The sequence below is a fragment of the Cervus canadensis genome, chromosome 20, assembly GCF_019320065.1.
Source record: "Cervus canadensis isolate Bull #8, Minnesota chromosome 20, ASM1932006v1, whole genome shotgun sequence".
NCBI classification, from domain to species: Eukaryota; Metazoa; Chordata; class Mammalia; order Artiodactyla; family Cervidae; genus Cervus; species Cervus canadensis.
The window spans coordinates 16,124,564-16,141,046 of NC_057405.1; the positions used below are offsets into that span (position 1 = coordinate 16,124,564).

Here is a 16,483-nt window from a genome sequence, read left to right on the forward strand (position 1 = left end):
GAAATATTAGATAGGAAGTTAGGCATGAGAAATGAGGGGTGGCCTGGCTGAAAGGGATGCAAGTTTATCTCTAAACCCCATCCCTGACAAACCCAGGAGAGTTCACAAATAATGCTGCAAAAATGACCATAGAGACTTTTCCAACTTCTGCACATGTGCCCTAAACACATAGTGAAACAAACTAACCACAGGGGTTTTCTAAGTAAACTTAGGCAGTTAGGAATCCATTAAGCATTAATAAATATCCATAAATATATACATTATTAATTTATATTCATAAATATATTATATACTCACCTGATTATAACAGACAGAACTTTGGGAAGATATAAACAACAGAGCCTGTTATATAACTTGGAAGTGTCAGTTGGCCTTGAGCACATGCCCACTTGCTTTCCTTTTCATTGCTTTGTGGTGGGTACAAGCCCTATTTTGTATAGGGCGTATCCAGAAGAAGGAGATAGGAAGCATTAAAAGGGGAAGCCAAGAGGGATCGGCATGAGGAGGATGACTCATTTGAGGCCAACCGGCTCTCATGTCTTGGGAGTGTCTGTATAATAAAATACCCATCTGCTTGAGCTGAACTGAGCTGTAATTTGTTGTTGAAAACCCTTTAGTCCATCATTCCAAATTTTTGTTGTGACAATGCAAGAACTGAGGAAGAGAAAATAGCCAACCTGACATTTGGTGCCCTGACTCAGATTGCTGTGAGTATGGGATTTGGATTGCTGACTGTCTCTGAAAAAGATAAGGGTCCTCACTCTTTTGTCTGGAAGGACCATAATTCTTGCTGAGTCCTCCTCTATGATTTCTTGCTTCTATTCTCCTCAAACCCTTTATTAACAGGCAGGTAGACTTAGATGCAACTGAAGGGCCCTGGCCGGGGCTACTCCCTGGTATGCTCTGAAGTCTCCACTGTCTGCTCTGCCCCAATAGCTGTTGCCCAAGCTGGTGAGGGGACTCTCTCTTCTGTCTCCTTAGTGCTGAGGAAAAGGCCAATTGATACTATGTAGGCACAGGTCAGGCCCATTAGGGAGTCTGCTGGTTGAAGACTCCTGTGAAAGGATAACGGGTTCACAGAATGGACCAGACTTGTCTGCCTCAAGCAAGACAACATTTGTGCTGCATGCCAGTTACATACTGGTTCAAGCAAAGCACTGAGCCCCTTTTCCCCAGCTGCCATTTGCTGATAGGTTATAAAGTGGGTTCCTCTGCACTTACCTCTACTGCTTTTACCTTCCCATCCTTCTGCTCCTCCTTTTATCTATGCTATCCTCTACAAAGCGGAGCAGGCCATTGGCTGGCTCTCAGGAGAGAGATTTGCCATAGTCCCCCATCTTGCAGATAGAAATATTCTGCAAAAAGCAGGGAAATGGATAGAGGTCCCCTACGTTCAACTTTTTTCAACTAAGGACATGAAGGGACTATGCCTTAAGTATGGGATTAATGCATACCCTAAAAATGAACTTAATAGGCAAAAGGCATTAGACCCCACACAACCAAGAGAAGAAAGTCCCCTAAAAGGCTCACCTCCTATGGCTCCCAAGGTGCCTGGTGCCCGGTGCTCTTTCCCCATTGTACCTCAAATCGCCCCTGTATCCCAGAGCACCCCCTCCACAAAAGCCAGCCCAGATATGTCCCATGGCTGAAACAAGAAGGGAATTTGGACTGACCAGGTTCCATAAGCCCTTCTCCCTCCTATACCTAAGACAGATCAAGCCAGACCTGAGAAATTATACAAACAAACCAGGCAAATATATAGATACCTTTCAACACCCTACTTAGGCTTTTGACTTGACATGGAAAGATGCCATGGTCATATTCAATCAAACCTTATCTGACCCCAAGTACAGTAGGATCTTAAAAGAAGCCCCCCAAATATGCTACAGGCCTTCACACATCAAGCAATACATATTCAGTGGGAAAACTGTCATCTCCTCAGATCCCAACTGGAACTCTAATGATCTTGAGCACATTTGGGAAACAGACCGTTTTCTAACTTGTGTAAAGGCAGGATGAAAAGAAGCCCAACAAAAATTAGGTATGCCTGGGTCTCAGCAATTACTCAGGAGCCCAAGAAGAACCCTATTGCCTTTCTGGAAAGGGTCCAGACAGCCACCAATACCTTTAATAACAGAGAACAGGAGAGGGAAGTCAAAGATCAGGAAAGGGAAAGAAGAAAAGAAACTAAGCTAGCTCAGATGCTGGTCACCCTCCAGAGATGCCCTATGATGAACTGAGTCCTTAAAGGACAGGGCACAGGGTAAATGCCAGATCTGTAAACAGGAAGGGTATTGGGCTAGAGATAGTCCACATAGTGGCCAGCCTCTTAAAACTGCTTGCTACAAAAGCCAACATTCAGGATATTGGGTGGCACTCTACCCTCAGGACCCAAGATCCTTGAGATTTCTTTCCCCCACGATGGTTCAACATGACTGAATGGCCCACTCCAGCCAGCACCCTGTCACAGATAACTGTCATGGGGCTGGAGCCGAGGGTGCAACTGAATGTGGCAGGTAGGTCCAAGAATTTATTTGCTGACACTAGGGCTACCTACTCTGTCCTGACTTCTTACTCTGGAAACCTCCCCCCAAACCTGTACTATTTTGGTTGCTAGAGGGAAAGTAGTTACAAAAATATTCACCTTTGTTTGTTGCTGGGATGGACAGACATTTTTGCATCAGTTCCTGGTGGCCCCTGAGTGTTCTACTCCCTTATTGGGAAGAGATATACTTAATAAGCTGGGGACCACCCTTGTGGTGGGAATCTTTTCAGCCCCCAGAGCTCTACAGCTCCTAGTTGCCACGGAAGAACTCACTGTGGCCTCTCCAATGGTAAAACTATGGGAAGAAAAGTTGAACCTCCAGATGTGGGACCACCTCCTAGATGAGCACACCGAACTAAGCTGATTGTTATTGTCCTCTGAGATCCCACTTAGTTTCCAAATTGGAAGCTATACCTCCTCAAAAAGAAGCTTGAAAAAGGACTGCAACCTCTAACAAATAAGTTTCTTACTTGTGGGCTATTGGTTTCGACCAATTCACCATTTAACACCTCGATCCCTCTAGAGATTCAGGACTTATATCTTCTTCTTCTTTGTCTTTGCAATGTAACTATTCTCCCTGAGTTCTCAGGAACTGCCTGATTCATCTGCAATTCCCCTAACTAAAGAAAAGGAAAAAAATGCTATCTTAAATTCAAGTAGGAAAACTGTGAGATCTCTGATGGTTCTGTAGAAATCAGCTTGTCTGATTTAAGCTTGTGAGTTTACCTAATACAGATCTGTCTTTGGAATCTTCAGCCTCTCTGCAGGTGATGTAACTCCACCCAATCTACCATTAGAACACTTCAACTGTTATTATAAGGTGTTGGGGGAAGAAATGAATAATTATTTTGCCAGGTTCCAAGTCTCAAAGCATAGGTTTGGACTGCTTTTTGTTCCCAGCTGAGGTGAGCCACTTCTTCCATTCAGACCTATCTGACACCCCTGCTTAGGGACAAAACCCTACCCAGAACTAGCACTGGAGACTTGGGGATGCCCAATTCCAGTTCTGTAGCTGGGGCTCCTGACCAAGCTTGACCTGCCTTGACCTGCTCAGGATCATCCAGTTCTTTATGTAGGAACATTTTACTTCAATTACACACACACACACACACACACACACACACACTCACACATATCATTGTGACTATTTGCCCAATAAGTCCCTCTAAAAATAGTTATATCTGTGTAAGTAGGGGATAATTCTAATTTTCTTCACAGTTATATACCTTTCACCAAGCAGAATTCCTGGTTAGATGTTAAGCATATGCATGTCTTTTAATGGAGCACATCAGAGAATAGAGTGTTAAATGCATTTTTACTTTATTTTGTGTTCTGAGTTACAGTGTTTTGTGTGATTAGAAAATATATACCTACTTTGTAAATTTTTAACTGACTTAAGCAAATTAAAAAGAAAATACACTTTAACTGGATTACCTGTAAATATTAATTGCCATACATATTTAAAATGAGGAGGACTAGTAACTTCATCTTGATAAATATCATGGCTGATGGCTCCACAGTACCAGGCATACAGATGAAGTAAGCAAGTGTTCTTCACAAACCAACATGAATTTCTTGTGCATCCTGGGGTGTATATATACTAGAAAAGAGAAGCAATAAATTGGCTAAAAACTTTATTGAAACATGTTTTAGTATAGAAATTTTTGCATAGGAAAACACACAGCTAATTTTGACAACCACTAAGATTTTAATAAATGTCTATAGGACATGTTTTTTAAATCACTTTTCTTTTTCTTTCCTTTCACTTCTTTTTCTATAGCATCTTTCTTCATGGTTACTGTTCAAACTTAGTTTTTTAAATGTATATTATTTGAAAATATTTTAATATGATCAGGTCATATCTTCTAATAATATGATTTATATATAGCAATCTCTAGTATTTTCAAAGATAAAATTAATTAAATATAAACAATTTTAAGTCACACTCAAGGCATCATTATATTCCCAGGGGGCTCAGTGGTAAAGAATCTGCCTACAATGCAGTAGATGCAGATTCAATTTCTGGTTCAGAAAGATCCCTTGGAAGGGGAAAGGACAACCCACTCTAGTATCTTGCCTGGAAAATTCCATGGACAGATGAGCCTTGTGGGCTACAGTTTATGGGGTAGCAGGGAGTTGGACAACACACACACATACATACACACACACACAAGCCATCATTAAGTTTAAACACATGCTACTTCACTGAAAACTTAGGATGACATAAGACATCCAAAAATAAATTTTAGCCCTGGAGACAGACTATGGCCATATATTCTGGTTAAAACATGCCATAAGTCATTTCTACTTCTCTTAATTTCCAACAAGCAAATTCCCCATGAGTTTGGGAGAGGGAAGCACAGCTGAATCATGAGACACAAGGAACCACTAGCATCTGACATTTCCTTTAATGCAATTATTATACTAAGTAAGCTTTGTTCTCATTGTTTCAGGTTATGACAGCCTTCTACCTAGATTCACAATATATAATTCCTAATGGCTAGACAAACTATGAATCTTACAGTATTAGTCTTTATATAAATTAATAAATAGGCATATACCTAACCAAAATCAACACTAAATATTAGAAATAATCTGAAAAAAAGTTATCATTTCATTACTTTAAGTGCCTTCCAAGAGAACACAGTTGAATAATACATGTCTATGACTTAAGATCACCAAAAGCATCAATCCATCATTTTTACACTAAGATACAGAATTTAAACTCTAAAAATGGTATTAATCAACCTTCAGTATCAATGGATCTGTGTCATACTTGTGTGTTCATGTCAGAATTCATACTAACATACATGCAACAACAATGACAAGAACATAAAAGAAAGCAGCTGAATGGAGCATTAGTAAAGTAAAATACAACCTTCTCAGGTGGCACTAGTGATAAAGAACCTGTCTGCCAATACAGGAGACATAAGATGTAGTATGTTCAATCTCTGGGTCAGAAAGAGTCCCTGGAGAGGGACATGGCAACCTGCTCCAGTATACTTTCCTGGAAAATTCCATGGACAGAGTAGCCTGTTGGGCTACAGTTCATACTGTCTCAAGAATCAGACATGATTGAGCATGCATGAACATAAAGTAAAATAAGGGGATTGAAGAGTGGAGGCTTTCAGGCAAGTAAACTAAAATCTTCATCTCTGAATAGCTTTGAGCTTTCTATCAGCCAAGTCAAAATAGAAACCATGAGAATATAGTGTAGCTCTTCTTATTAGAAGAGGCGAATTTGCATTTTGGTGGATTCATTTTACTTTGTTGAAAGAACCATATTTCCAGATGAACTCCTTAGGGATAATTGTCATATTGTGGAGAATGTTATCCAAGTGACAACACTGTAATGATCAGATGATTTGTGGAAAATTATTTACTGATTTGACCACTAATTTATAAACATTTTTCTGCATAGTGGTACTTTTTTCCAAGTAAGATGGCTTTAAATAAATTGTTTCTTTTCTTTTTGAGTAGAAAGTTTGAAAATGTCATTAATGGAGGAAATTAATAATTCTGATTTCATGTGGACAAGGTGAATAACATAATACTTATTGTCCATTAAAACACTATTTCAATGATTCTCACAAGCCTAAGATAAAGATAATTTAACAATTCAGAATCATTTGTATGACAAGATCAGTGTCTTTGTGAATTCAGTTGCTCTAAGGTTACCTCTTTTTTAACATCAAAGTTAATTTCCAATAGAATTAACAGTACTCTCTGTCGTTAAGTTATCTAGAGTTCTAGGTTGATCCCAGGTACTGAGGTAACACTAATTTTTCTCTGTTAATTTTACTTGGACCAAAGAAGACTCACAATTTTACATGGAAATGATCCTTTAGCTAGTTGATGCTTTAATTCTCTCCAAATTAATTGTTGGAATTAATACTTTACAAATGAATTAATGGATTAAGTAAACTTCATCATTAAATAGAAATGTCAGTCAGTTCAGTCACTCAGTCATGCCTGACTCTTTGTGACCCCAGAAATAGAAATATGACTCCTCTGAATTAAAATGATTTCACTTGCATTGCTAAAGTGGATTTACAGTGATCGACTCATCTGTTTGTCTGGGACTTAATTTTTCAGCATTGAAATCCCTGTGTCTAGTGAAGGCACTCAGTCCTCAGCAAACTGGGATGGTTGACTGCCCTAAACTGATTATATTCAAAACATTATTCCTGAGATGAAGAAAGATGAAAAACAGAGATACATTTGATATGTGATGAGAGAGAGAAAAATGATCTTCTGTTGTTCTAGACCTCTGAAGTATGTGTTTGTGTATCAAATACACATCCTTGTGGGGGATTACCATGGCAAAACTAATACACTTATTAAAAGTTTTCTCTTTCTATAAGTGGGGTAAAACACATTTGCTGAACATTGTTTCACATATGATATATCTACTAACTGTGTTAAGCTAGTTCTAATCTTATAGAGTTAACAGCTCACATATCTGTAAGAAAATTAACACATTTATTGCGGTTAACTATAGGTGTTTATAAATTGCTAATAAAGTAAACATGGAAAATAGCAATGTTAGTCCCTCCTGTAGTTAACTGCCCAGTTTATATATAAAAATTTAAAAAATGGCAAGCAATCCAGCATTTGTGTTATTTCTTCTGGAATTGAGTGAGGTACCAGGGGTGGAGATAAACAAACATTCATTTGAAAGTGAACATCTATCTCATTGTTGACAGCGAACTAATTAACTGTCACATATTACAAAACTAAACTTGCACTGACTCTGAAATTCAATAAGATTGTGAAAGTATAATTTTGGTAAGCAAACAGTGGAATTAAGACAATGATGAGCAGTTCCACAATGACAATAAAAAGAAGCAAGAGAATCAAGAAAACTGTCTATAAAAAGGAAAGCAATTTATTTCTTATATCACATGTCAGTATATGTTACATTAGTGAGAACAAATTTTTGCAATACCAAAGTTTTGTGGTTTCTACTTGACTGACACAAAATACATATTCATACAGTTTTATAGCCTTAACCAATTGATTTGACATATCATGTGGCACAGCTTTGATGAATATTTCTTAAGGCTTTTATTTTTTTATAAAGGGAAATAATTTTGATTGATGGTATGAAGAGGATTTAAAAACAATTCGCTGTTGACTTAACAGCTATATTTCTTGGGGAAGATAATGATTTATTTTAGATATTCTGCTTCCTGTGCTGGACAAGTATCTTAAACTGCTCCCTTTCAAAGACACTGCAACCCCAAATCATGGCTTATAACTATCATTGCAACATATGGAATCCCTAATGATTCTATATATATTCACTTTAAGCATATATACCAGGATTTAGAAACCGTATTAAAAATATAGAGATGTTTTCTTCTCTTTTTGTAATTAAGATATTAATAATAAGGCTGCCACACTTCTCTCCCTCTCCCTCCAGTGCACTGTTTGTGTTTGTGTGTGAGAGAGAGAGACAGAGAGAGAGAGAGACAGAGAGAAAGGGACCACTTTGAATATGTATAAGTTATCATTATTCAAATTAGTTCAAAAGCTTTATCTAATTCATTTCTTTTGAATTATCAGCATCCTTGATAAAGTCCTTATATATTTCATTTATACTTCAGATAAAAATGCAACACTTATGAGATTTGTTAAAAGTTCATATACTTCAGTTCTCAAAAGGCCAGGACATAAACCCATATACTCGCGTTTCAGATCATTTTACTTTCTTTTCCTACTCTCTTGTAATTCTCTAATAGAAGTATTACTTGTACAAGTTTTAATTAGTTGGCACTAAAGATATATCATCACTAAAATCATATGAATCTGAAATTGTATTGCTTTCATCATACTCTCCTCTTATAGTACCATTTCTTTTTCACTCATTCTTCTTGAGCTAGTAATAAAGAACCTTATTGACATCCAATTTATATGTAAAATATCTTATTCCAACTAGTTTTAAAAAATAGTGATTTTGAAAAAGAAGTGATAAATACACAGAAAAAAATTGAAAATATCCAATGATATGCTACCTGCAGGAAACTCACTTTAGCTTTTAGGACAGACACAGACAGAGAGGGAAGAGATTGGAATAAATATTTCAAGCAAATGGTAGCCAAAAGAAAGAAAGGGTAGCTATGCTTATGTCAAACAAAATAGAGTTTAAATAAAAACTGGTTAAAAAAATCAAACTTTATATAATACTGAATCAAATCATTATGAAGATATAGCATTCATAAATATTTCTGCACCAAACACTGGAGTAAGTATATAAAGAAAGTATAAAAATAACTAAAAGGAGAAATAATAGCAATACAATAATACTTGGAGACTTTAACACTCCATTGTCAAAAGTGGATAGATCCAGATACAAAATCTGTACGGAAACATTAGATTTGAACATTATAGATCAAGTGGATCTACCAAATACCTACATAATATTCCAGAATGGCAGAAAAACTCAAGTGCACATGAAACATTTTCTATGCTAGATCATATGTTAGACCACAAAACAAGTTTCACTATTTTCAAACATAAGGAAATTATACCAAGTATTTTTTGAGCATAAAGATACAAAACTAGAATTAGTAACAGGGGGAAAAAAAGTTATTTTCCATATATATATATATATATTTATTTATTTTATTTTATATTTATAAAATTTATTTATATATTTATTATTTATTTTCCATATATTTATATATTTATTTATACATTAAACAACACACTCTTCAACAACTAATGGATCATAAGAAGAAATCAAAAGGAAAATTTTTAAAATCCTAAAATAATTGAAAATAGAAACACAGTATACCCAAACTTATGGGATGCTGCAAGAATAGTTTTAAGTGAGAAGTGTAGAACAATAAACACATAAGACAAGAAAAAGATCTGACATAAACAACCTAACTTTATGCCTTAAGGAACTATAAAATAGTAAAATAAGAACAAAGTTAACAGAAGAAAATAAATAATAAAGATTATGAGAGATAAATAAAATAGAGAATCAAGAAACAATAGAAGAGATTGTTAGAACAAAATTAAGATGTCATTTTTTGAATAAACAAGAAAAGTCATTAACTTTTAGACATATCAACCAAAACATTACAAAAAAAAAAAAAAAAAAAAAGACTCAAATAAATTAAATTATAAATGAAAAAAAAAGCTACAAATGTAAATAAAATGAAAGTGAAAGTCACTCAGTCATGTCCAACTCTCTGTAATCCTATGGATTATTATGTTACAGAACACAATGGAATTCTCCAGGCCAGAATACAGGAGTGGGTAGCCTTTCCCTTCTCCAGGGGATCTACCCAACCAAGGGACTGAACCCAGGTCTTCTGCATTGCAGGCAAATTCTTTACCAGATGAGCCATAAGGGAAGCCCAATAAAAATGGATGCAAATAAAATGGATAAATAAAATGGATGCAAACAAAAAATCATAGGAGACTACTATACATAAGTGTATGTGAACAGACTGAAGAACATAGGATAAACCAAAATGGTTAAATACCTAAGCACATACCACTGACCAAGAAGGAATCATGAATAATTAAAAAATATAAACAGAAAAAAATTAAATAGTAAGGACTTTGAGTGAGCCATTAAAAACTTCCCAAAAATAGATTTTCAAAGCTAGATGGCTTCACATTCTACCAAACAAAAAGAAATAATACCAGTCCTTATCAAATTCATACACACACAAAAAAGAAGAAAACAGAATCCTCTCAATATCATTTTGTGTGATCAGTGTTACCGTGATACCAAAAACACAAACAAGGATGTTACATAGATGCAAAAAATCATCAACAAATTATTAGCAAACCAAACTCAAAAACACATTAGAAGATCATATACCATAATCAAGTGGGATTCAACCTTGGGATATGAAGATAGTTTAATGTATGGAAATCAATAAATGTGATATAGTACATTAACAGAATGAGAGACAACACTAACATGAACATCTCAAAAGATGCATAAAAATTAATTTGTCAAAATTCAGCATTCATGTATGACAAAAACTCTCAAAAACTGTGTGCAGAAGAAATGTATCTTAAAATAATAAAATCCATATATGATGAGCATACAACTAACATACTCAATAGTCAAAGGTTGAAAGCTTTTCTCTAAGAATACAGAAGCAAGAAAAGTATGTTCAATTTCAATACTCTTATTCGACGTACTACTGAGAGTTCTAACTAGAGAAATTATGCAAGAAAAAGAAATTTGACTCTCCAAAATTGCAAAGGAAATTTGTGTCTGTTTGCAGGTGACATGATTTTATATAAGAAAAATCCTAAGGACTCCACCAAAATACCACCAGAGATAATAATCAAATTTAATAAAGTTACATGACACAAAATCAGCATAGAAAAACCCATGCTTCTGTATGCTAACAATAAATTATCATAACAAAGACAATCCCATTTACAATAATAACATATTTAGAAATAAGTTTAACCAAGATCATAGATCTGTATGCAGCAAACTATAAGACATTGATTAGAGAAATATTAAAAGACACAAGTAAATGGAAATAAAACCTGTGCTCATGGATTGGAGAATAAACAGTTAAAATGCCCATACTACCCAAAGCTATCTATGGAGTCAATGCAATCTCTATGAAGATTTCAAGGGTTTATTATCATTTTTTTTTTGTAGAAATAGAAAAAAATCATCCTAAAATTTGTATTGAAGAACAAAGGATCCCAAATAGTCCAAGCAAGCCTGAGAAAGAATGAAGCTGTAAACATAACAGTTCCTGATTTCAGACTGTACTACAAAAGCATAGTACTCAAAATAGAGTGGTGCTGTTTTAAAAACAGACAGCACAATGGAAAAAAATTGAGAGTCACGAAATTAGCCCATCCGCATATGACCCACTAATAGTTGACAAGGGAGGTAAGGCTACTAGGCAGGAAAGATAGTCTCTTCAATAATTCATTTGGAAAACTGGATATTCATCTACACATGAATGAAACTGGAGCCCTATACTTTACCATTAAAAAAATTTAACCTGAATTATGTAAAGATTTAAATATGACCTAAAACAACAAACAAAACTGCTAGAAGAAAATAAAGATAAAAACATATTTGATATTGGTCATGGCAATGGCAATGATTTGGTATATATGATCCCAAACGAACCATTAAAAAAAAAAAGAAAAGAAACAAGAAAGAATAAACAACTGAGGTCCATCAAATGAAAGAGCTTCTGTACAGCAAAGATACATCATACAAAAAGAAAAGACAACTTCTGGAATGGGAGAAAATGTTTGCAAACCACATAATTAATGAGGCTAATATCCAAAATATGTAAAGAACCCATATATGTAGAAAAGAAATCAAATTTTATTTTTTTTTCATTTATTTCTATTAGTTGGAGGCTAATTATTTTATAATATTGTAGTGGTTTTGGTCATACATTGACATGAATCAGCCATGGATTTACATGTGCTCCCCATCCTGATCCCCCCTCCCACCTCCCTCCCCATCCCATCCCTCTGGGTCTTCCCAGTGAACCAGCTCTGATCACTTGTCTCATGCATCCAACCTGGGCTGGCGATCTGTTCCACACTTGATAATATACATGTTTCGATGCTATTCTCTCAGAAAAAATAACTTAAATAGACATTTTTTTTCAAAGACAATATTCAAATAGCTATTACATACATAAAAAGCTTTTCAGCAGTCACCAGGGAAATGTAAATCAAAAACACGGTGAGACTATGTGTCTGTGATATGTGAAGAAAAGGGAGCACTTGATGATGGAAATGTAAACGTGTATATTCAGTATGAACAGTATGGACATTCCTAAAAAAAAAAAAGAAAAACAACAATAATAGAGCTATTTTGTACTCATGCAATATCATTTCTTGGTATATATACAAGGGAAATGAAAAGATACCATCTCTCATGGAGATATATGCACATTGATGTCCATTGCAGCATTATAAACAAAAGCAAAGACATGGAAGCAAACTAAGTGTCCACTATCACTCAAAAACAAAGAATATATATGATACATATTATATATTAATTGCACATATTAGTAATAAGAAACAAATATATGATAAATATTACATGTGCTCCACATGATAAAATCATACATCACAAATTTTAATATGATGCATAACACAAAATATTATAATTATATATTAAACAAATAATATATAACATAATATTATACATTATATATTATATAACTGTGCTATATATAATTATATATATATATATATATTTCTGTCTGCATGAGAGGCAGCTTCTTTACCATTTGAGACACCAGGAAAGCATAAATAATATGTAATATTATATGTTATATATATGTTCTACTAATACACATATAATTGTATATAATTAGTTATTATACATTTAAGTATATAATGTTATTTTATATATAATAGTTATATGCCAGAGTCATATATAATAATTAAATAATATTATAAATTTTATAAATAATGCATTTACTATTAAGGCTTCTCAGGCGGATCAGTGGTAAAAAATCTGCCTGCCAATGCAAGACAGACAGGAAATGTGGGTTTGATCCTGTGTCTCAAAGATCTCCTGGAGGAGGAAATGACAACAGAAGACTGTATTCTTACATGGAAAATCCCATGGGCAGAGGAGCCGAGTGTGCTACAGTCCATACGGTTGCAAAGAGTCAAACACACCTCTGCAGGCATATTTAATATTATATGTATAATGCAATATATTTAATATATATAATTATATATGTTTCCATTGTTTTCCCATCTATTTGCCATGAAGTGATGGGACTGGATTCTATGATCTTAATTTTCTGACTATTGAATTTTAAGCCAATATTGAATTTTTCACTTTCCTCTTTCACTTTCATCAAGGGGCTCTTTTATTCTTCACTTTCTGCCATAAGGGTGGTGTCATCTGCATATCTGGGGTTATTGATATTTCTCCTGGCAATCTTGATTCCAGCTTTGTTTTTTGTTTTTTGTTTTTTTTTTTTTTGTGGGGGGGCAGGTTTCCAAAATCACTGGAGATGATGACTGCAGCCATGAAACTAAAAGACACTTGCCCCTTGGAAAAAAACCTATGACCAACTAGACAGCATATTAAAAAGCAGAGACATTAGTTTACCAACAAAGGTCTGTCTAGTCAAAGCTATGGCTTTTCCAGTAGTCATGTATGGATGTGAGAGTTGGACTATAAAGAAAGCTGAGTGCTGAAGAAATGACGCTTTTGAACTGTGGTGTTGGAGAACATTCTTGAGAGTACCTTGGACTTCAAGGAGATCAAACCTGTCAATCCTAAAGGAAATCAGTCCTGAATATTCATTGGAAGGACTGATGCTGAAGCTGAAACTTCAATACTTCAGCCACCTGATGCAAAGAACTGACTTATTGGAAAAGACCCTGATGCTGGGAAAGATTGCAGGTGGAAGAAAGGGACTTCAGAGGATGAGATGGTTGGATGGCACCCCTGATCCATTGGACATGAGATTGAGTAAGCATGGGAGTTGGTGATGGACAGGGAACCCTGGTATGCTGTATTCCATGAGATCTCAAAGAGTCAGAGATGACTGAGCAACTGAACTAAACTGATATAATATATGTAGTCATAAACTATATAAAATAATATATGTAAATCATGTGTGACTTACATATATTACATAATTAAAAGTATGACAAATGTATCATATCAAATATGATAATATATATTGCATCATATGTGTGCATATATTTTACATATACATTATTTATAATTGCACACATCTCTAAAGTATATAATTATATATAAATTATATGTGAATATTTATAGATATTTTAAGTGCAATATAATATATATCATTATATATAGTATGTATTATACCATATCATATGATATTATATGATACTATAGTGGACTGTACTCTACATAATCATATATATAATCTAGAACATTATATTATGTCAATATTAATTATACAAGATTATAATATGTTATAATAATTTATATATAACATAAATTTTATATTGCAATTAAGATACTTACATATAATATAGAGCACACTAGTAGAATATTTATTGTATATGAGATAAATAACAATATGTATTATATATGATAGCTTTTATGACATACTCTATATAACAATATTATATGTTAGTATTAATAAAGCATGCATATTATTTCATCATGAAAGTGAAAAAAATTCTGCTATATGCAGCAACATGGATGAACCTGAAGGTGTTTTTTTAAGTGAAATATGTCAGACAAAGAAAGATGAATACTGTATAAGCTAACTTAGATGGGGAATCTAAAAGAAAAGGAAAAAAAATGAACTCAGAGGTGCAGAGGTTAGTGTTGATTTCCTGGGATAGGGAGAGGAAAATGGATTAAAGTGGTCAAGAGGAACAAAATTCCAGTTACATGATACATAAGTTCTGGAGATGTACTTATGTAATGCACATTATGGTCATTATGGTGAATATAGTCATCAATATTCTACTGTATATTTGAAATTTGCTAAGTGAGTTGATCTTCAAAGTTCTCACCACACACAAAATGTGAATATGTGAGTTGGTGAAGGTACTAACATTATCATGGAAATTGTTTCACAACACAGGTACTCCTTGTATACTGCACTTTACTATGCTTCATGATGTATGTTTTACACAAATTGATGATTAGTGGCAAACCTAAATTGGTCGTCTATTAATACCACTTTTCCAACAGCATTAGCACACTTCCAGTCTTTGTATCACAATTTGGTGATTCTCGCAATATTCCAAACGTTTTCATCCATCACATCCAAACATTTTCATCACTTCAGTGGTTTGGAAGCAAATCTATTAAACCCTGGAGGTATACTTGCATATACATGTATCAAATCATTGTACTGTACATATTAAATCTGTGCAATGCTACATGTCAATTATATGTCAATAAAGCCATAAAAATTCCTATTTGAGAGTTAAGAAAAATCTAACTTATAAATAGTATATATATACACATATAATAAATTAAATAAATGTATATTTATTAAATGTATAAATATAAATTTAATATACACATATTACAAACATATAATTTCACTTTACAATTGTTTCAGTTCAGTCACTCAGTTGTGTCTGACTTTTTGCAACCCCATTGACTGCAGCACACCAGACTTCCCAGTCCCTCACTATCTCCCAGAATTTGCTGAAAACGTTTATCTATTAAGTTGGTGATGCTACAAACCACCTCATCCTCTGTTGCCCCCTTCTTCTCTTTCCTTCAATCTTCCCAGCATCAGTGTCTTTTTCAATGAGTCGACTCTTCACATCAGGTAGCCAATGTATTAAAGCTTCATCTTCAGTATCAGTCCTTCCAATGAATATTCAAAATTGATATCCTTTACAATTGACCAATTTGATCTCCTTGCAGTTCAAGGGACTCTCAAAAGTCTTCTCTAGTGCCACAATTTCAAAGCATCAGTTCTTTGGTGCTCAACCTTCTTTATGGTCCAATTCTCACATCCATATGTGACTACTGGAACTTTGTATAACTGACTATGTAGACATTTGTTGGCAAAGTAATGTCACTGCTTTTTAATACACTGTCTAGTTTTGCCATAGTTTTCCTTCCTAGGAGCAAGCATTTTTTAACTTCATGGCTACGGTCACCATCCACAGTGATTTTGGAGTCCAAGAGAGAAAATCTGTCTCTGTTTCCATTTTTTTCCTATTTATTTGCCATGAAGTAATGGACTGGATGCCATGATCTTTTTTTTTTTTTTTATTCCCTGAATGCAGTTTCTTTAATTAATTAATTTTAATTAGAGGCTTGAGTTTTAAGGTAGCATGATTACTCTCTTGTTTCCCCTTCATCAAGAGGCTCTTTAGTTCCTCTACACTTTCTGCCGTTAGAGTGTGGTCATTTGCACATCTGAGGATATTGATATTTCTCCTGGCAATCTTGATTTTAGATTATGATTAATCCAGTATGGCATTTCACAT

General features: G+C 34.4%; 1 protein-coding gene across 1 annotated transcript in view; it reads right to left on the reverse strand.

The window, feature by feature from the left end:
- Positions 1 to 886: 886 nt before the first annotated feature.
- The window catches only part of EYS (eyes shut homolog), a 233,477-nt gene continuing 217,880 nt past the window's right edge, over positions 887 to 16,483 (reverse strand). The window contains 3 exon segments of the mRNA XM_043438967.1: positions 887 to 1,055; positions 1,531 to 1,645; positions 3,980 to 4,145. Coding sequence (XP_043294902.1) covers positions 887 to 1,055; positions 1,531 to 1,645; positions 3,980 to 4,145 — 450 coding nt within the window.